This window comes from Lutjanus erythropterus, chromosome 21, assembly GCF_056507025.1.
Source record: "Lutjanus erythropterus isolate fLutEry1 chromosome 21, fLutEry1.hap2, whole genome shotgun sequence".
In the NCBI taxonomy this organism is placed as follows: Eukaryota; Metazoa; Chordata; class Actinopteri; order Lutjaniformes; family Lutjanidae; genus Lutjanus; species Lutjanus erythropterus.
In genome coordinates, this window is record NC_139337.1 from 23,226,766 (window position 1) to 23,249,537 (window position 22,772).

The 22,772-nt window shown below is 39.3% G+C and overlaps 1 protein-coding gene across 2 annotated transcripts; it reads right to left on the minus strand.

Moving 5' to 3' along the window:
- Positions 1-326: 326 nt before the first annotated feature.
- On the minus strand, positions 327-22,772 carry vps41 (VPS41 subunit of HOPS complex). Of its 2 annotated transcripts, XM_084747200.1 has the most exons (28): positions 22,615-22,772; positions 22,204-22,242; positions 17,661-17,768; positions 16,142-16,219; positions 13,523-13,597; positions 12,472-12,534; positions 11,487-11,552; positions 8,796-8,915; positions 8,568-8,714; positions 8,422-8,488; positions 6,881-6,978; positions 6,675-6,804; positions 6,425-6,540; positions 6,184-6,302; positions 5,514-5,595; positions 5,321-5,413; positions 5,104-5,231; positions 4,072-4,216; positions 3,688-3,729; positions 3,546-3,596; positions 3,317-3,454; positions 3,175-3,229; positions 2,947-3,087; positions 2,687-2,823; positions 2,096-2,195; positions 1,955-1,999; positions 1,791-1,870; positions 327-670 (listed from the first exon to the last, which is right to left on the minus strand). In XM_084747200.1, exons 1-28 carry the CDS (start codon positions 22,633-22,635, stop codon positions 590-592), a joined length of 2,565 nt encoding a protein of 854 aa, XP_084603326.1. In that variant the 5' UTR covers positions 22,636-22,772; the 3' UTR covers positions 327-589. The 2 variants fall into 2 exon arrangements, 1 of the variants encoding a protein (XP_084603326.1); XR_014772701.1 differs by lacking the exon at positions 327-670 and having other exon boundaries at positions 1,955-2,195; positions 17,661-17,771; positions 22,615-22,771.

A 22,772-nucleotide genomic window follows, 5' to 3' on the forward strand; every position in this document is an offset into this window, starting at 1 on the left:
TTATTACTGTACTGGTGCCAGGAAGCAGACTCAACACATCAAATTCAGTATAGTGCCAGCTGCACAATGTCATGTCTTCTTCTCTAAACACCAAAATCCAGTCAAAACCAGTTTAAAACAAGCATGTTAAGAAACCGTGAGGTTGTCTAATCTCAATGACCAAACAGTCATACAGTGATTCATCAATTTTACATAAATGTTTGAGTAATTTTATACCACAAGCTCTGTGCAGACTTTCAAATCTATTATTCTTATACATTTTTAATTGACTGAATTAAATTGGGTTATAGAGAAGACATGCATACTTATCATACACACACCACCAGCAGGTTTTATGTGATTTTATTTTTTGCAGACATTTCATCACCAAATCACATTAGTGGCAAGCAGAACACGTACAGCATTTTACATTTGTTAGATAAATATACAGAGACAATCCAATATAAATGTTTTGCATTTTTGCCGGTGTACAGCTCAGTGGCTGAGGGAAAGTGATATTCATTGATCAATGCACTGACAGTAAAGGGGAAGCAACACGGAGGGGGAGATAAAAGCATCAATAATAACATTGTGAGTGCATAAATACGTGTTACTTTTTCATCTCCAGGATACCACTTCCTGGCCCGCGCCTCTTCGCACTGCAGATGTTACAGAACTGCAGCCCAGGAATCTGAAACAGGAACGTGGGAAACCATACAGGAGTCTCAACACAATCAATTTACGTTTGAGATTTGTTTGAGATTAAATAGGATCGTGGCAGGAAAAACGGGAGTTGGGAAGATATGATTTAGAGGCTGTTTACACCTGATATTAACATGTGTCCTGAGAGATTTAATCACAGGTGGACAGCTCCAAGCAGAGGTGTGAGTGCAGCCAAGATTATGTGTTTGGGCTCCCCTGCCGCCATGACAAGCAGCAGAAACTAGTGACCATAATATTTCCAGAGTCCCTTGAAAAACCACTCAGTTCTCAGAGCTGTAGAGCAAGGAGAAATGTAATAAACTTTGTAAAACTGTGATGGTAAATTCTTGAGTTCTGGTGTGGGGTGTGTGGAGAGGACGGGGTCTATTTTCATATTCATGGATCCTTGAACACTAAAAGGCAAGGTGTAGAGCTATATGTAAGCCATTTTAACAAGGCATTTGAACCTAAAAACAAAAAATATGAGACAATTTATTACTTATTGCAGAGCATTTTATATTGTTTAAAACATGACTGGAGGTGGACTTAAATCATTTGTGTCTTCTTGTAAATGATTTTGTTTCTTTCCTCGAGTTGCAATACAGCTGTTCAATACAAAGATTTGACTTTTTGTTATTTTTTTTTATTTCAGCACTCCCCTAAACCCCTATATCAGCCCACATGAGCCTCATGTTTTTACCTGTGCTGTCAGGAGCCCGACAGGAGAAACGCTCCGTGGCGCACTGGGATTTTATACCTGAACTATGAGCAGGACAAACCCTTTCAATTCTAGATGATGTAGAAAGGCGTTAATGACAAATTCAGACAAAGTAAAAGTGTGTGTCCTGCTCATAATTCAGTTATAAAGTCTTAGTGTACCATGGAGTGTCTCCCCTGTCGCGTTTCTGACAGCGCAGATAAAACATGAGGGCTGATATAATCGACAAATAGGCGAATCTTTGAGATCTGATCATAAGAGGTCTCTCAAGATGTTTCTGGAGACACGTTGTAGTGCCAGGTGTGAATTGTGTTCACTTGTGATCAGATCACCTAAAACACATGTTAATACCGGGTGTAAACAGGCTCACAGACGACAGGAAGTTACTTACTGTTCCTGAAGATGGTAGACATTCCTTATGAAACATGTGTCTGCAGTGAAACACCACCACACTGAAGGGTTTGGCCATGTCTGAAACACACGTGTGACACATTAATATCATTCAAATGTAATTTAACACAAAAACACTTGAAGACAACTTCACAGAAAACCCACCTGAAGGTAATATTGTAGCGTGACATGATTCACAGATGTTCTCTTCTGAAAAGAAGACCAACAATGAATATGAATACAGGTTAAAATGACTTCATCTGCACTGATTCTGCTTCATGAGCTGGTCAAGACAAGTTCACCCACCGTCAACCCGGACTCCTCTCATCTGTGTTCGGTGCATCTTCTGGAGCAGAGAGAGGGAGTCGGCCACCAGGATCTTCTTACATCCTTCTCTCAGAAGAATCTGAGAAACAAGAAAACAAAAAGATGCTTAATAAACTAGACAACTCGCCAAACAGAAAATCTACCCACATTTGGTACTTGGCGGGTGATAATTACAGGCCCCATCAGTTTATTTAGGAAATGAAGGAAAATGAATTGATTCTTATTGCTCCCTTTAAATAAAATACCTTTTCATCTCTGGGCTTGGGGGAAGATATAAAACATTTTCAAGTCAAAAGGCTCAAGTTGAAATGAAGACCCAAGATACTGGTTTGAAAGTCCAAGTGGAGCTGCAGGTGTTTTTGTCCAAAGTCATCAAATGTGTGACTTGAGTCCAAGTCATGTGACTCAAGTCTAATCCTCTGACTAGAAGTTAAGATCAGTATTTACAGCTGTGGTCCTATTTAATCACCTTTAAACCATAAATGAAAAACTGTAAAAAAAAAGACTTTATATATCATAAAGATTTTAAGTGAAAAAACTTTAAGCTAGTCTTAAAGGAACACGTCTAACCTGCAGATTGTAGTCCTGGAGGATTTTTACTAGTGAATCTCTGAGGTTTGGGATCTCCATGCCCTCTTTAATGCGATGGATGAGCAGGATGGGATCCACATGAGTACCGATGTTATTAAGGAGGCCAGTTATGAACGCTGGGGGGACAATAACAGACAGACAGACAGACAGACAGAGAGGGTAATTATGAAAGTGAGAAAGTGACAGAAAGACAGACAGAGGATCAGAATAACAGAGTTAGTAGGAGGCTGTAATCATACGTGGTTTGTCAATAGAGTACGAGATGAGATCCTCCCAGAGCTCTGCATCGTCCTGCTCTTTGGCGAACTCTATCGCCTTGTCCACGTCCCCCAGCTCCTCCATGATCATCTGCAGCGCTCGTCTGCAATTACCCATCCTGCCTGGGGGCAACAATAGCTGGATTAGTTTCCTTTTAATCACTTCCAACACACTTTAAAGTAGGAAAACAGACCTTAACTAACACTTACTGAGCAGGAAGACAGTCTCCTCTACAAAGTTCCTCTGCTGACAAACCTCCAGGGCCTGAGAGAAAAAGAGGAGGATCATAATTCACTTCTTATAGCTTCTGGGCACTTGGATGTGCAGCAGGATGACAGGTAAGAATCATACCTTTTCGAGCGGGCAGTGCGTGCTATCTCTAAGGAAAGGTAAGAGATTTGGACGGTCATATTCGGCGTACAGGCTGATCTGTCTCTCGTGGTATTTCTGGCCTTTGTGGTGGTCCCGCTTGAACAGTTTATGGAGATACTGTAAGGAAAAAAGATAAGTTGAATCAGTTCACGATTCCATTTTGAGAGTTAATGTGGTTACATTTACAGTCATATGTATCTCAACTCACCACATGCAGAAGCTCGGGCCTGTCCGCCAGTTCTTCTACCACCCGGTCTGTCTGTGAGCACAGAGACGAGAAACAGGATCAGCAGTCTGCGGGTTTTCATCAGATCCTTAATGAAAAGCTGAGAGAAGCCAGGTACACTTACCGATATCTTGTCTTCATTGTCCAGAAGCATGTCAACAGCTTTCTGACAACAGAAATGTAAAGAATATATCAGTCATAAGGACAAAGATGATGATTACGGTACGATTCCTGATGACATTTTGATGTTAGTTTCTTTTCATTAGGGGTTGACGGATCAGATCTGTGGGACTGATACTCCTGTATCAACTCCTAATCTTGATTTTTTATTGATGCATCAGTCCCTCTGCACACATATGACACCAGGAAAAAACATCTCATTACAACTTTACCTGTGGAAAATTATTGGGCTGATGTAGTGTAGTGCAGATTAAAACACATGAAAAGGTAAACATGACAATAAAATATTAAAACCTGCCACGTTTTCATTCTACGATCAGGCTTTTACCTCTCTGCCAAAGTCCATGAGGAGAACGATCTTGTCCTCTATGGAGGAGAAAAGGTTGTGTTTGTGGATCAGCTGGTAAACATCTTTGTGCCTCAGTTTCAGGTAGATCTCCAAGGCTTTGTCGTACCGCTGGTCGTATGTGTACCTGCAACAGCATCAAAATCATGTCATATTTTTCTGTCAGCAGTAATTTTCAAGGATTACTCCTACACCCCTATAGGCCCCTATATAGGTGCAACCAAGAATTGTTCAAATACACAGAACTTAGAATAATAAAAAAGTGGCAACTTGAATTTTTCTCAATATTAATTCAGCTGTTTAAAGGGATAGTTCAGATGTCTCGAAACGGGGTTGTATACGGTACTTATCCATAGTCAGTGCCATCTACCGACAGTAGATGGTGGTCGACATGCCCCCAGTTTGGAGAAGTGGCAGGAGTAGTGGTGTAAGAAACAAAGCAATGTACAAATTTTGCCTACTTAAAGGAAATCTATCAGTTTAAGTGTACACTATATATGCCTTACCTTGCTGTCAGGTGCCCTTTTCTAAAGGAGAGACCAGACTTCATTGCAAAAAACAGTAAATGTACGCCACAGAACCTGGGCGTTTCTATTCTACCGTTGACTCAATCGGTTAGTTTGTCACACAATAACACAAACAAACGAACAGATCAGCAGCATGAGACCAGCAACTCCTGTGATCTGTGAGGTACAATTACTGTCTGGTTGCTTTAGAGTAAGTTGGCTTATTTAATATTGATTTCCAGTCAGAAAAGGCTCTCTGACGGTAAAATGGTGAAAATATTCTAAATATAGTGCACACTTAAACTGATACAGATGTTTTAGGTGGCTAAAATACATTTTGCTGGTCTTGCTTCCTCCACCGGTACCGCTGCTGTTTCTCCAAGCTGGGAGCATGTCGACCAGCATCTACTGTAGGTAATACGCTGACTATTGTTAAATACCTCACACAACACCACTTCAAATAATCCAGACTGTGCCTTGAAGTAATGCAGCTGTTAAGCTCACTCACAGTTCAGCCAAAGTAGTGAGCAGAGTTCTGTTATTTTGGTCCCTCTTCAGGTGGTCGGTGACTGCCTGAACGATCGCCATGTTATTATACAGCTCTCCAGGCCACTCACGGACCAGTGTGGCAAAACCCTGGCAAAGGAACAGGGATGAACCATGAGCTGATATCTGACCTATGGATCAACACCGGACTTTTACACACAATGTCAAGACAAAAGTACCTCATAATCAGTTTTGAGAAATTCATGCAAGATCATTTCGTAGATGGACGGTCTGAGACGCAGATCTCCTCTGGGCAGATACTGACTGATGGCCTGAAACCAGAGAGAGGTGAAGCATTATTGATAAGAGACTGACACTAAATTAAAAAAGAGACTTCTGAAAAAACCACCTAAACCAAAGCCGTTGACCTACCTTCAACTGTCCGATGGTCTTGAACCTGTAAACTTCATTTTCCCACAGTTCCATGTTTTTTCCAAGAACCTTCTGACACTTCCTGAGTTTAGAAAAAACATTCAAATCTTTAAAGTGAAACAAAAAGATCCTGCTTTTTGACTTTGTTAGCAGTGGATATGCTTGTGGCTGGCGTCACGTCAATTAATTAAAAAAAAAAAAGTATATAAACTATTGTCTTTATCCTTAAATGTTCATTCTTTACCTTGGAAATAGTAATTTGACAAAAAACTAATTTAAAGGACTAGTGTGTAGGATTTAGCGGCATCTAGCTGTGAGCTTGGAGATTAAATCCAGTACGCCTCCCCTCACCCTCCCCTTCCAAGCCTGTGGAGAATCTTGATGTATCACTGGCTGCAGAGTCTACATCCATATGTCTACGGTCTGCAGGTTGCACAGCCATGTTTCTGCAGTAACCAAGAAAAACGCTTGAAAAGGGAGGATTTGCAGTCTGCAAGCTCACTGCTGGATGCCACTAAATCCTGCGCACTGCTCCTTTAAAACAGAACGTTTCTGTAATATTGACCCTGAAGATGCAAAAACGTTTTTTAAATATCTCGCATACATCAACTCACTGCACGGCTTTTCAAAAGGATGAATTCACTGTACATCTGAGGAACATGTGACCCACCTCGCAGCACTGTCGTAGTCTCCTTTCTCCACTAAGTGATTGATGTAAGCCATCCCAATCTTCTGAACGTCGTGCCTCTTGATGTTTTTGAAACTGATCTCTGCAGCCATCAGTGCTTCCTGTCACAGTCAAAACACAGTACCAGCACACACACCATAAGTATAATACTACAGAAAATATAAGACTATGTAACTGCAGACTGTAACCTTTAAAAACATTCATAAAACTCAGCAACACAAACCTCATATTTCTTCTTTTCCAGCAGCCAATCGATGTGGTCATCTTGGTCTCGCTCCTTGGCCACAACGATGTCTTTGGGACTGATGATGTAGAAGAGCGACTCTCCCTCAGAGTGCTCTGTTAATGAAAATACATTTATGCCTCAGCGTATTGCACATTACAGCTGACATTTGATAGTCGATGCATAATGAAATCAGAGCGCAGTAAAAGGCTGCGTGACATTTCTCAGAGGGCTGTTTTTATAGTCTCACCGAGCCGGTAGTCTCTGCACTCGTTGTCTTGGAAGTTACGCACAGTCAGCGCGTCTGAAGAGATTTCCTCACAGCTCTCGGGGAGAGGCTGGATGATGTCAAGACGAGGCCGCGCACGGAACTCCTCATCCTGCGTGCACAAATACAGACACAGTGAGTAAAAGATGTTACCTCTTTTATGTGGATGTGAAAGAAGTCATCATTACCATGTGATCAGAGTTCTCCTTCACAAAATACAGGGTGACGAGCTGATCTGCCAGCGGTGCCAGACCACTGATGAAAAACTCAGTCTCAAATGCAGAAACTGTTTGAAAAAGACAAAAAAGAATCAAAGAAACATCAAAGATATGTAAAGTAACAAAATAGTAATTTCACAATATTTATTTGTTGTTGCATCTTCAAAATATGAGCCATTTTTAAGTCTGCACTGCCATGGCTGCCATTTAGACTTAAAGGGATAGTTCACCCAAAAATGATAATTCAGTCATTATCTACTCACCCTCATGCTGACTGAAGGTCTGGTTTAGTTTTTTAGCTCACAAAACACTGCTTAAGTTTCACAGGAAAACAACACTGAAGAGTCTCCAAACAATTTAAGTGAATGGTGACCAGAAAAATACAACCAAAAAAAAAAAAAAAACTACTGCTAATCTGGTGTAATCCAAGTTCCTAAATCCCTGACATGCCAGAGATGAGATGCCTGATTTGAAAGACATAATTTAAACCATGTTTTAGCTTAAATCTTCACTGTAGATCCTTAGTTTGGAGCCACGTTCATGTGCACGTGCACACCATCTGAACTGGGTGTGTGTGGTATGATGGCGTGTACGTGCAAATGAACGGCATGCCAGGGCTTTAGGAGACTTGATCATACGAACAGTACAGAGGCATTTTACTGTTTTTTCTGGGTCCTTTTTCAGTGTGAAAACTGGTCACCGTTGACTTGAATTGTTTGGGAGACTCTCTGTTTTCCTGTGAAACTCCAGCAGTGTCTTGTGGACTGAAAAAAACTAAACCCAAACTTCAGTCGGCATGAGGGTGAGTAGATCATGACCATCTTTTCATTTTTGTGTGAACTGTCCCTTTAAAGTTATTCAAACCTTCAAACTCAAAAAAAACATGTTTTTCTTCTTGTTCCTACAGTTGGATGTTTGAGCTTCACTGTGCAGAATGATGAGTTTGACACTAGAAGAAAGTTTTCACATCCATCTGCTGAAAGTGGAAAGTTTCTCAGAACTCACTGAAAATCAGATTTTAAGGTGTGGGCCAAAAAATATATTAGAGGTACATTATTGTTCCAAGCAAGTATCTTTTGTATTTACTTCTGCTACTCGTTGTTAAAATGTTCCTGCATTAGTATCACTCACACAGATTAATGAGCATTATAACATATAACTTACCTTGATTTAAGTTCATCTGGCTCCCTCTAACTTTATTTTTTTAAGCCTGTCTCATTTTATTTGTGTTTTTATTCTTGCATTATTTTGTATATCATTTCACTATTGTAGTTGCCTGGCTTCATGTTGTGGTCAGTAGTTTACAGCTGTTAGGAAATAATAATCATGTATATCTATTTTTTTTTTTAAAGTTACTGGTATCGGTTTATTACAAAGTTCAGGTCATCTGTATCAGAGAGGAAATTATGGTAACATTATAATATTATTATTTTTTTTATACAGTACCTTGTGACCTTTGTTAATAAATAAAGTATATTATTGTTAATGATAATGTGCAGTGTATTTTATACCTATTTCCACGTAGCGGCTGGGCAGATCTCTCATTTCAGTAGGATTTCGCTCTTTCACATCACAAATCTGAGGGAATATTAAAAAAAAGTCTGAAAAACTGTAAAGGCAAATGTCTATATTGAGTTGAAAAAGAAAAGTGGCAAACCTTAATGGACGTCCCCCAGCCAACAATGAGAGTGGTGTTGTCTTTCCAACACAGGCTGCAGGGGTACATGTCAGGCCTCAGGCTGGCATTGTCCCGCAGCACATTTGTGATCCGCTGTTTTGTACTGATATCATAGATTTTAACTCCCTAAAAGAAACCAAACTCTTAGCATTTTCACATTAAATATTGTACTTTTAATTTACACGTTATCTGTGACTCATCACTCACCACATTGTTGGCCCAGGCAATGAGGTTAGCTCTCCACTGGATATTAGTGATTGAGCCCTCGCCTTCGTGAAGAACAGACGTCTTCCAGCGGTTCAACCAGTTCTTTTCATACAGAAGCAGCTTTAGGAAAGAAAACAGGAAAACATTTGAAACTACAGAGTTTGCATCAGAAATGAACATCAACTCAGGAGTGCAGGTGTGCATCTTTGCCTACAGAGGGCAGTAGATGAACATCACATTGCAGAGGCGGTCAGGAGCTGAGTCTGTCAAAAAGGAGTAAAACAGCCTCATGTATTTAACTTAAACTGTGGGGAACTTTCTCATTCATACTGCAAATGATGAAGTAAAACCTGATTTCAGTCCTTATTTGAAGATCTTAATTCCACTTCAGAGCATTTAGGCACAAAGACAATGAAGACAGATTGTTCATTAGACTCCATTTAAGTGAGAAAGCTTCACATTAGCTCCACATTCAGTGGTGGGAGAAGTAATTTTACAGTTTCACACGGTCGACGTCATTTGCAAGTAGAAGATGGTGTGAAAGCCATAAAAAAAGGGACTGAAAACTTGATGCATTACAAGCTTGATTTCATACATCCTTCTCACTCTCATCATACCGGATACACACCATTTATTGAAGTCACCGTGGGTGATGTGAAGTATAGAAATAAGAAGGGTACTACTTTATGACAACCATCATTAATAAATGGTAAATGGATAGTTAATTAACAGATACTTGATATTGTTTGTTTACAAGTGAAATAACTTAATGATTACCGAAAAATGTGTAAACCTTTAAGAAATCATTACGTAAAGACATGGACCAGATGTTTGTAACACTTAATAATTACTTAAGTTGGGAGTCAGAGCATGTTGTCAACAAACATTACCTGGATGGTTACTGTTGCAACTCTAATACTTTCTAAATGGTTAATACATACTGTGTAGTGCAGACAGGGCTGTGAACCACAAGTGGGTCACGACAGATTTTAATTGGGTCACCAAATAAATAGAAGACTATGTAAGAAATTCTCCCAATCTGAGGTACACCTTTTAAATAGCATTTAAAATATGTATATTGTTTAATTGATGAAAGGAAAAATGGCAGCCTGTTAATTCCACCACTTATTTTGTCTTATTTATGAACTAGGCTGAAATTTCCTGATGAAAGGAAGTAAAAACAACGAGATGGCCTTTAATTCAGCCTAAATGCATTTATTGCTCATCTATTAAGTGTTAAACGTGTATGTTTTCAATAACATCTGTCATATGTGTAATATGTGTCAAGCTGATATTAAGTGATGTGGAAATTGCAGTGAAATACTCAGGCATGTTCATTTATGCACAAATTACCTCTTCCCGAGATTTATTGATAAGGCCTTTTGTGAACTGGGCTGCAGTAGTTTGTCATTTTTAAAAAGCAGGTTCCTATAAAAAAAGTTTGGGAACCACTGGTGTAGTGCATCTATAAACAGTATTTGGATGGCTATTGTTCAGCAGCAACTGATGTTTACAATATTTTGTAAATTGTTAATAAATACTGTGAAGTACATCTATAAACGTATCTGGATGACCGTTACAAAGTTGTAACCGATACTTATAAATAAATTTACCATTTATTTATGATAGTTATTATAGTATTACCACAAGAGGGTAAGTCTCTAAATATAAGTTGATGTGTTGTATATTTACTGTTTGTACTGTGTAAAAGCCCAGTGAGTGTTAGCAATCAAGACGGCTGCAGAACCATGTAATAAATTGTTGTTCAGGCCATGTATTGTCCATGCCGCAGAGGACAAAGCCAGTCGTTCGCATTCCCTGTATTGTTGCTGTCCTTACTATATAACTGATACAAAAAAATGCATAATATTACCAAGGATGCCGAGGGAAGGTTGTATAGGCTCTTTAATTCAGCAGTTGGGCTATGTTAATAAACAGTTTGCTCTACAAAGAGATGATATGACAAAAGAACTGTGGAGACAAAATTGAATTTCCTTTGACAGGATGTGGCTCCCGTTGAGGCTTATTGATTTTCATCACAGGCACATTGTGGAGGCCTTCACAACTTGGAACTGAGAGGAATCAGCGGCAATTGAAAGAAAATGGCAAAGTAACACTAACAATGGGGTTTCATAAAAAAGTTGTTTTTCCTCACCCCTGTTGTATAAATGTCAGTATACTTTATTTATGGAAGCTTTTGCAATGATTCTACTTCCGAGCAGTTTATAGATGTGTAGAGTAATTGGCATGTGGTAATAGGTAGGTGGTTTTACTTCCAAAAACAGAAAATGACAAATCTAATGTCTAACTTTTCACTTTCCGCAGTGACATACCTTCAACTTTCAGGATAGAGATCACTGTATGCGCCCGGAAATCCTAAGACTATGTACCCTCTTGATAATGACATCTACTTGCTGTGCTTGTGAAGCATTGCCTTTCAAACACTGTTGAGCGAACAGCACTTTGTGAAAATGGGCAGCTCTCCCGAGAGCACTCCAGCAAAGAGACAGGAAAGTAAGAGCCTTTCACACCAGACAAAGGCCTGTGCATCGCCTTCAGCCGAGCCAAAGTGAGGAGGTTTGCAGAATCAGGTTTCACCCGGACACAATCAGGATGAATTATTGTGGCAGGAAATGTCTAAAACTGTACATAATGACTGCACAGGTAAAAAAAAGTACGACTCAAACCTACCTTGTTGCCCCCAGTGACAAACTGTTTGTAGTTTGATCTGGTGAACTGAGGGTGTAATGCCACCACCTGCAAAACAACACATGACGGGCAGATTAGAGTCTGGTCTAGTTATTTTGGAGGATCAAAATCAGAATTTGTATTATGTTATAGACATTATAATAGTATGGCAATAGCATGCCAGCCACTTAAAGGGATAGTTCAGATTATTTGAAGTAGGACTGTATGAGGTACTTATCCATAGGCCCCCAGTTTGGAGAAGCAGCAATTTCAGATATTTTAGCCACTTGGAAAAAAGGCCCACATAAAACATTAATACCAGTTTAAGTGAATGCTATGTTTAGAATATTTTCACCGCCTTACCTTGATGTCAGACAGCCTTTTCCAAAGGAAAACCACTGTTACATAAGCCAAATATCGTTCTCGCCCAACCAACCAAACTCCATTGGCAAAATCAGTCATTTTACTTTGCAGAGCACGGACGTTGCTGGTCTATTGCTGCCTTGATGGGTTAGTTTGTTTGTGCTACTGTGTGACTTTCAGTGTTTTAAAGAGCTAGTTCAGAGTCACGAAAGTCAACACAAACAAAATAAGCGGCCTTGGCAGTGGTAGACCAGCGACTTCTGTGTTCTGTGAGATAAAATTACCGTTTTTGCCGAAGGAGTATGGCTGCTTTGGCGAGAGAAATATTTGGCTTATATAACAGCAGTTTCTCATTAGTAAAGGCTGTCTGATGGCAAGGTACTGCAGTGAAATATTCTTTTGAATCTTTTTTATTCGCTTTATTTTATGCTGGCATGGCTAAGATAAGCTTTGATGCTGAACCTGTCCACAGCAGTACATTGCTTAGCTTTTGGCACCACTACTCCTCCTGCTTCATCATCTACTGTAGGTAACACACTGACTATCAATACAAACCTCATATAAAACCACTTCAAATAATCTGAACTATCACTTGAAGTTTCCAGAAAATTTGATGTCAACTTACTTTGATGGGACAGTCAAAGTTCTCGTGGAAGCCCTCTCTTGTATAGAGACCGAACACTTGAACCTGAAACAGAGACGAGACGGCAGGAGCGACAAGCAAAGGTGAATAACTCAAAATTTCTTCTTTAATTGCTGCCTCTGCAACTATCCAAGGCCAGCGGGGGGAATTGTGGCGAGAAAAGACTTTGATTGGCTCCCTATTTCTCCGCTGGGTCACCAATTAGTGGACAGGTTGATTCTTTGAACCCTGCAGGGTTTAGAAACAGGAGTCCTCATCCTGGACCTGACCACAGCCTCAGTCGGCTACAACAAACCCTAATGTACCATTAGAGTCCACGACGCTCAGGCCCAGAAAAAGACAGCATTTTTTTAAAAGTAGGGGAATAATATAAAACTCTGATGCAATCTCCTTTTTGGGAACCGCACCAGCGATTAAGGATTAAGTTAGATTTTCAAAGGATTAACAGCCAACTGAATTGGTTGAGGGCAAACAATTGCTGTAGCATTGATTTTAATTGTCTGCTCCACTTTTTGTGCGACAAGATCTTGTTTTTGCCACCAGAGTGCTGGAAGCAGGGGGAGGGTGATATCAGAGAGCATATCTTGACTGCGAAATCCATGAAGGATGGTGGTAATGATGAGAAGAGACAAGATAACAGAAAGGTGGAGAACATGGAGAGGGTATCCATAGATGGGTGATGGCTGACTGACAGCTCAACGGATCTGAGTGCAAGCCTTTTCCCCTACTCTTCAAAATTGGTACAAGCTTTTTATAAATTCCCGCATCATAAAAAAAAATATGGGTTTATGTGTAGATATGGGGATGATAAAACTTCAGCTTAATGCTCCAACTGTGGAAGAACTGCCTTCTAAAAATTCACTACCAAACACCTCAAGTTCCACATCATTAGCATAGAGTTGAACACTGATAAGATGAGTTTTATATGAATCTGAGGATGAATTATGAAAAGATGAAAAACACTGATTGGTTATTTTTTCCTGCTGCAGGCCCAGGGATCAGTAACCGGTGCTGATGAGTAGAGAGATCTCACCTTCCCATCCTCGGAGCAGATGCCCACATGCTCTCCACTTTCATCCAGACTGATCTGGTTGATCTTCACTGAACTCTGCAGAGACACAATATCAAGGCATCTTTTTTTAGAGGCGGGCGAATATCTTCGCGGCCGGCCAAATGTTGGCTGGCTGACATTTTACCCCACTAAGTGAAATGCCAGAAAAAGCGAGAGGCAAAAAAAAAATTTGAGTATGTAATGGATGCATAGTCCCATATGTGTCGATGCACAGAGCGTGGCATTAACACAGTGAAGGTTAGCGGGGAGCCAATTCACTCCTGAGGCTTTCATGACACTACAGGGCTCTTTAGATAAAAGGATCAACCAAATGGCATAAATTAGAGAAAAATGTTACTTAAAAACCATCCCTGAAGAGTTCACGGTGCCTAAAAGTTTTCTGCTTAACATATATTTACACTTTGAAAAGGCCCCAGTTTGGAGAAGCAGAGCGGAGCACCAGCACGGAAGCTGAGCAGCGAGCTGCTGTGGACGGAGTCAGCAGCAAAACAGAAACCACACTCCCTTGACAAAAACAGTCATTTTAACTCAGAGAACACAAGAAAATGCTGGTCTGTCGCTGCCTCGATCTGTTAGTTTGTTTGCATTATTGTGTGTGTTTGGTGTGTTACAAGGATAATTCAGATTCACACAAGTCACACAATAATACAGACAAACTAACCAATCAAAACAAGCAATGACCGTATTCTACTGCGAGGTAAAATGACTGATTTTGCTAAAGGACTTTGGTTGCTTTGGAGAGAGCGATATTTGGCTTTTATGACAGTAGTTTCCCATCAGAAAGGATCATCTGATTACAAGGTAAAATATTCTAAATACAGCTTACACTTCAATAGGTCTGAATGTCTGACTATCGATTAATCTGCTGATTATTTTCACGATTAATCGTTTAGTCTATAAAATGTCACAAAATTGTTAAAAAAAAAAAAAAAAAAGCTCATCACAATTTTCCAGAGCCCAAAGTGATGTCTTCAAATTGCATCTTTTGTCCAAGAAAGAGTTATAAAAAAAACTAAAGACTCTTTTTCATAAATGGCATAGAAAAGTAATAAATCTTTAAATTTAAGAAACTGGGACCAGAAAATGTCTGCCATGTTGTGTTTCACCTGAAAAATGACTGAAATGATTAATCATTTATCAAAACAGTTGATAACTACTTGTCCTTGGATGGACTAGACGGCTCTAGATGTAAACTAATATTGATTTTTTTTAGGTAGACTTGTATTAAGTGGCTAAAACATATTTTTCTGCTGACCCTGTCCACAGCAGCATATATCTCAGTTTCCTACACCGGTAATCCTGCTGCTTCTTCAAACTGAAGGCATGCTGACCTCCATCTAGTGTAGATTAGACACTATCAGTAAACACCTCATATAACCCCGCTTTGAATAATCCTAACTATCAATTTAAATCCTTTTATGCTTTTCACTGAATTCTGATCTGTTCATTATGAAACTCAGCGGTGTCTCGTCTATTCAGAGAAACCCTTCTGTCTTTGTTTTTTCCAGGCAATGACTGATAACTGGCTGCAGGTTAAGGTGAGCAGCACTTGAATCAATGTGCTCAGCAGGGACTCTACAGTTAAAAGTCTCTGTGCAGGTATGTTAACGTAAAACCGGCGCTGTTGGCAGCCAAATCAGCTCTGATTACTGAATTTTTTAACTTGAAAATTCAATTATTATTCAGAAATCATTCCCTTCAGGTCAAGAGAGCAGACATGTATGAAGGATGTAGTGGGACTAAATCAGATATGCAAGATCACTGTTTCTATAAATATCATTGACTTTCAATTTTTAATTCTAAGCTAACTAAGACAGTGAGTGTGCATTTCCCAAAATGTCAAACTATTAATTTCATACTGATGCTTACTGTTAGAGAGTCAGGAACATTGATCAATTCTGATACTACATCTCTGTGACTCTGTTCCCAGTCGTTTGTTGCTGCTGTGTATTTTAACTGTCAGCTCTGTGCTGTTATTTGTCTTCCCATTTTTATATTGTTTTTTAATTGCCCATTTCTTTTATCACACTTTGTGATTTTGATGCCATACAAATAAACTTTGCTTACTTACATAAGGCCTATATGAGTCCAGAAAATTTACAGGGACACATTAACTTATAAACATATAAATAGCATAAAAATATCAGGGACTCAGGAAGCTTTGCAGTGTTAAAAAACAGCCACCAATAATGATCGGCTTGTATTCATTGTATTTATCATATTAATTCTGTTTATTGTTTCACACTGATGGACGCTTATGTATTGTGCTGTTTAACGTATTTACTGTTCTGAGGTTTTTATTTTTTGTCTACCTGCCCAGGGACAACAGTGGTAAATTAAGCTAGCTAGCTAACTCTGGAACAATTACTTTTAATTGTGCTCGGTCCCTGCAAAAGACAAAAAAGGCTAAATAAACAAGCTTGCATTGACAGTGTGCTGGCATTATTAAACAGGTATAATGTTTACCATGTTCACCATCTTAGTTGAGCGTGTTAAAATGCTAACATTCAATAATTAGGATTAAACACAAAGTGCAGCTGAGGTTATCATTCAATCACATGTACTTGTTAATGTACTCACAATTTCAAACTTCTGAGTTACATTTCCTTGGATGTCCAGCAGGAAGACCTTTCCAAAATGGGTACCTAGGGCAAGAAACTGGAGAGGGACAAATGTAATGTAAATTAAACCTGAAGACACTTGAAACAAATTCAAAGATTTTGGGAGAAAATCTTGTGCTGATGAAGGAAGGCTGTGGAAGAGGATAAAAAAAAAAAATAGTTTGTGGAGCTGGAGCGACATGGGCAGAGTGGGGATTGGGTGGGCTTGGAGGCAAAACTGTGAAATTGCAGGGGGTGGAAAAGCCCTATTTATTAAAGCATACAGTGTGAAATGGCATTTTTTTTTCTCAAATTAAAATGCTTAAGCATAATAAATGCACTGTACATCTGACTTCTTCCCATGCTCCCCATGCAACCCAATCACCTCCCTGCCCAGCACAGAGCCATTATTTCTGCTGAGCAGCAACTGGTTTCTGTGTTTTGTGCTTCAACACATGCATGTGTGAATGTGTGTGTATGTGAGTCCACTGGGACAAAAAAATTATAGAAACTGGGGGCTTTTGGCATTAGATTAAGTGTGTGTTCTTCCACCCCAGCCCCTGCTCCATGCCCTCCTCCTAATCCCCCTCCCTTCTCGACCAGCATGTGGATGTGCGGCGAGCCCACCATGCTTCAGTGCAGTCTATAATGAAATGCTTATATTTACAGGCACAGCTGAGCATGTCAGACAGAGCCCCTGCAATCTCCCCAAATAAAATAACCAAAAATAAATAAATAAAGGGTTCAACCTTGTGAGGCGGAGCGACTTTTAAAGGGATTTATCAGAATGGAATTGTTCAAATGAAATTCCGATTCAGACACTTAAAATATGAGGCAACATAAGGCAATATGTGCTGTCGGTGGCTTTAAGGTTGTGGGAGTTTGCCACGGTGGAGTGGGGGGCTGGTGTGACCACACAGGTAGCTGAAGGTACACGAGCACAGAAATCCCAGGAAGAAAGACAGTCAGATCAAATTTAGAATTTCAGCAAAGCAACGTCTCTCGCTGTGGCACGGTTGCTATTTTGAGGTTAAAAAAAAAACGTGGGGAGACTGAATCCTTAAAGTAAAAATAAATAAATGAAAATCAATAGCGGTTAATAAAACATCAGGTGAGGAGACATAACTGGTCGTGACTTTTGCTCTGCTCAGGCGTGCATGTGTGCTGCCGGTGCCACAACGATTAACCATCTCGCCGAGAGTGGCCCTCTTAAAAATATCAACATTCGACAAACAGAGGAGAGGAGCGAGAAAATATGTAAGAGTGGGAATAAAAAGAGGAGAAGACAATGGCGCCTGGTGTCTTTGATGTGCCTCCCTGAGAGGAAAAGCAGGGGAAGGTGAGAAAAGGATGGGCTGCCTTTACAGATTGAACAGAGGGGATGAAAACCAACTTTGAAGAGGACATCTCTCAAATACATAAACAATGTGAAATCTGTACTTGAGATGGGTGGACTCCAGACTGAAATGCCCTTGTGGGTGGTGGATTATAACCTCTACCTTGTCATGGACGGTCATGCAGCTGGCTGCATCCTTCTGGAGGATTTCTGTCACCCCATTGGAGAGCCTCTCATACTTCAGCTTGGGCTCCTCCTCGCTGTCCTCCTCCTGCTCGAGAAAGTAGACTTCACTATAACATTTTCTGAAAGGTATTCATTACAACAGCACAGTGTCCTCACAAACGTTACTGTCCACAATGTTATCTGAAAGCCATTAACAAAACTCTTCATGTTGTGAACTGAAATATTAAAAATGTCCACTTAAAATCATTTAAATCGTGTGCTCTGTATTAAAGTATGAGCTTTTTTTTAAACAAATGAGGTGTTGCAACTCAACTTAAAGGCACCCTGTGGAGTTTTTGACCACTAGTGGATCAAAAAAAACATGGAGCAACGTTTTGACGTGAGGATGCGGGTGCCATGATTTATGTCTTGTAGAGTCATGGGAGCAACGAGCAGCAGAAGCAACTGATTAGTCATGTGAGTTAATGTTCGCCACATCAGAACTTAACCAGAAATCTTAGTCAGAAAGTAACATCAGAACGTTACTAAGAATTTTTCCAATTCAAAAATAAATCATGCTGTGCAAAATGTAAGCACAATCACATTAAATGATTTAAACTGACTTCAATTTAATGAATTATATTTTTCTATACATCAGGCAAAGCTTTTCACATGAGAAAGAAAAAGACAATACAAATTACTGGTATTTCACTACATTTTGCTCAGAATTCTGAATTTCCCTTCTTCAATTAATTCTTGGAAAAGTGAAATCTTACAAATTCAAATTTTTGCTAAATCTGATCAGAAAGCCAAATGTTGGATCACATTTATCTCAATTTAACTGGAACTAGAAAAACAAAATTCATCAAAAGCTGCAACTAAATGATTTTTATTATTGATTATCTACTCATTATTTTCTTGATTGATCATTTTGTCCATAAAGTGTCAGCCCATTATTGTGCCCATCATAACTTTCCTGAACCCAACATGACGAATAGAGCTGCAACTAACTATTATTTCCATCATCGATTAATCAATTATTTCCTCATTTAATTGATTAATAGTTGTTTGGTCCATCAGTGTCGGAAAAGGGTTAAAAACCGTCAGTCTTGTTTTTTTGTCCAAGATTTTGAGTTTACTGTCACAGAGGACTTAAGAGACCAGCAAATATTCACATCTAAGAAGCTGAAATCAGAGAATGTTTTATTAAAAAAATGACTCAAAACAATTTGATTATCAAAGTAGATACTGATTAATTTACTAGTAGATTAATAATCAATTAATGGTTGCAGCTTTACTGTCAAATGTCTTATATTCTAAATCCAAATATATTTTGTTAACTATCATAAATGACAAAGGAAAACATAAAATCTTCATATCTGAGAACCTGAAACTATATCTATATATAGATATAATACTGTCATATAAAAAGCTAATAAACAGGGATCTTTCATAGTTGGCAGTAGAATTCCTGCCTGAACCCAGCAGGAAAACACTAATGGCCAATCCTACATGTATTCTGTCCTCCTCAAAGAAATCCATCTGTCTTGCAGGAATGTATCAGGAGATTTATGCACAAAGACAAATTTCCATTACCTTGCATGAAATGCGGCATGAAGTTATCTTTTCATGAGCTCGTTCATCCCAGGTGACATACATGAATTTAGTCATTTCATAAAGCAAACTTAAGGTATTCTACTGTGTTACACTTTCCAGCGTGAGCCAACATTTGCGGCCAGTCACAGCCTGAATATTACTCATAATTCAGTTTATAACCAATGCTGCACAGTCTGTGGCTGCCCAGAGGGTGCATCAACTCAAAACATTGTCTGCCATTATGTGCTACTGGGTTGGAGGTGGGGGACAATAGCGTGGAAAAAATGTTATTTTCAAAAACAATCCTTTCCCACTCAACAACGCCATATCTAGGCTATTTCCTGTGTATTCTGGTTGTGAGATTTCTGATGCGAGGGCATTTGTCACGGGTTTCAAAGGTGTATCAAACAACAAAGGCAAACTTCATCCCCAGAGAGAAACTACCCATTTTCAAACTTTTGCCATCTCTTGTAAGTTCCCTTCTGTTTTGTCAACTATTGAGCTTGTCTTTGTGTGAGAAGCATTTTCACCATACTCTGCTTATTGACAGTTAACACAAACAAGCTGGACCAAGTCCTCTGTCCATCACAAGGACAACATTCTCCTTTCAAACACACACAGAGGACATGTTCTTTTTAATATTAAAAAAACTCAACCACCCTGCCTCCCAAACCTCCACTTATTTCTGTCTCAAGCAAAATGTACAGACTGGTGGTGACAAATAAAAGGAAAAATCTGAATAAATGAGTGAAGAAAGTTAACAAATGTGGGTATTTTCACACTGAATGTTTCAGTGAAAATGTGATAGTCACTTTTTATTAACCATCATACATACTTATGAGAGATCTGGGGAGATATGTTATATAGGGATCTCACCGAAGCCATTTCTCAACACATGATCATAGTTATTAGATAAAGCATATTTTGAGACTAAATGTCTTGCAATTTGCTTTTTGTTTTGTCAATGACTGACCTGCCCCCCCCCCCCCCCCCCCCCCCCCATATTTTTAGCCTTTTGGCAGGATGAACCATTCCTTTTTTCCATAAGATTCTGTATTGACTGAGTTTAATCAGGAGGACATACTTGTCTAAATATTAAGAAAGTAATGACTATACTCCTCTGTCCACCATAGCATGTTTTTCTGACTCAAACACTTAAACCAAAGGATGCATATCAGCACATCACTGGCTGACAAAGACTTTAAAATAAAATCTCTTTATCGGTCTTATTGTCTTATTATTGGTCTTAATATGTGCACATGACATGAGTATGCCTGTGATGTGGAGGCTTTTAGCAACTACTCTTTGCAATGATTCCTCAGGATCTGTCATGCGAGGATCAGTCAAATCACATTCTTTCAACACTACGGATTTAATTACTCATCTTAAAGGACCAGTGTGGGAGATTTAGTGGCATCTAGTGGTGAGCTTGCAGATCGCAAAACACCTCAGCTCATTCTCCCCTTTCAAACTTGTAGGAGGACCTATGGTGGAGTGAAAGACTGTACCTAGAAATTAAAATAAATAAAATAAAATGAGATTTATGCCTGTATATTCATCACATTGCTGGCAAAAAATATAAACAACAAAAACATGAAAATGGTGTGCAGGGATAGCCCAAGACAACTTCCTTGGGGCATCCCACACCTTTCAGTTTTAAATCTAAAACACTGCCATGAAAAAAAACAGAAGAAACCACTTGACATATTGTCAATATTGTGAATAATTTGACTGGGTAAAAAATCCTCTGATTAGGATTCTGGAAATCTGTCAGGTACTTCCTTACTGGCCGATGATTCATTCATTCATGTTTCAGTTCTAAAGTGAGAAAGAAGATGTACAATAAGTGTGTCACAATAATATTATCATGTGTCATCTGCTGCTAAGGGTTTGATCCACTGTACTAAAATAAAACCTATTCACTTCAAAACAAAACAATCAGAACAAGACCAAGCAAAAACACTCACAACCAGGCTTATTACTGCATTGTGTCATTATGTCAAATCAGACTGGTCTGGCCAAATTACAAAGGTAGTAAAGAGCATGCTTCTGACTTTCGAGACAAATTGTTATCCTGCTCCTTTCTTCTGTGAACAGCAGAGAGTAGAGCACACAGGCCCTCGCTGCCTTTATCCAGTGAGGCTGCTGTCAACCAGGTAACAGCAGCAACAGACACAAGGCAGGCTACATTATATTGCAGCATTCTAAGCAAATAATCAGCTGCTTGCAGCCACTTGGAGGAGAGACACAATCTCACAGTCCCTGGTGCTTGTTTCCCTGTGAGTGTTTGTGTCCTACAGTACCGAACACATTGTGCACAGACAGAAACAGGATGCAGGAGCACTTTCTCATTACAAGTCTGAAAATTCCCCCTTTTCCTTTCACTCAATCTTAACTGTTTTCTTCTGAGAGGTGCAGCCTTGCCCTGATATTTCATTCTATTCTCTGTTTCCTATAAAGTCAAACTTCCTTCCTCCCTGCCAGGCTGATGTGTAAAGCTATATTTTATTTAGCCTACGTGTGATTCTCAGTAGAACAAGTGTACTGTAACATGCCCAAGCTCAGTCATGATATTGATGGATCTGGAAAGCTATCTGTAATTCATGAGTGTTTGACACCTCTCAAAACCTGACAAAGATCCTTCTGGGATCAAGCTGGGTTGATAAAGGCTGGCTATGTATTATAGTCCTTTCAGTAGGCAGCAAGATTTATGAGAGTTCAAAAATCACCCATCCTTGTCAGAAGTATGCAACCCCTGTCATCGACAATATGTTGCAGTTGATGCATTTCTAAATCGACACACTGTTGTAACTGCATGACATTTTTAGGTATTTTTTTCCCTGACTCTTTTATGTATATATAAATTTCTCTTTCACTCTGTTAGTTGTTTTTTTTTTGTAGGAGAAAGAGAGAGCAGCACAAAGTGATGTTAATGTGTTTCTTACCTCAGACTCATCCGTGAATTCCTCACTTGGCTTTCTTCCCTGAATGAGGAGACAATTTGAAGTGAGTTCAACAGTCTGTCTTTAAAATGTAATATATTAAAAGCACACAGTAGTGCCACATGTAAAGCTTGTGTGCATTAGAACACGATTTATCTCACACAGTCTGTGGAGATCATTAGTACAGCAACGATATTTGTATTTACAAAAAGCAACACATCAAATCAAATCAACGTAAAGGTGCTACCACATCACAAATGTACGCTTGCCACGTGTCAGAAACGGTTACATAAGAAGCTAAACCAGATCAAAAGGCAGCTGACAGTGTTCACTGATCATAAGTCGTATTTATTTTGATGTACATGCGTATAAAACATCAACATTAGCCTGCTAACGTTAGCATGCAGTGCTTACCTGCTCCTCCACTTCCGCCATTGTTATCAGCTGTATCCGAGCAGAACTGTTATAATATCTCAATGTGTCGTTAGAAAATACATGTTACAGGTAAGCAACGCCGCAATTAGGTTTGTTTTATCCTAAAGATATCCACAATACAAGAAAATGATGTTTGT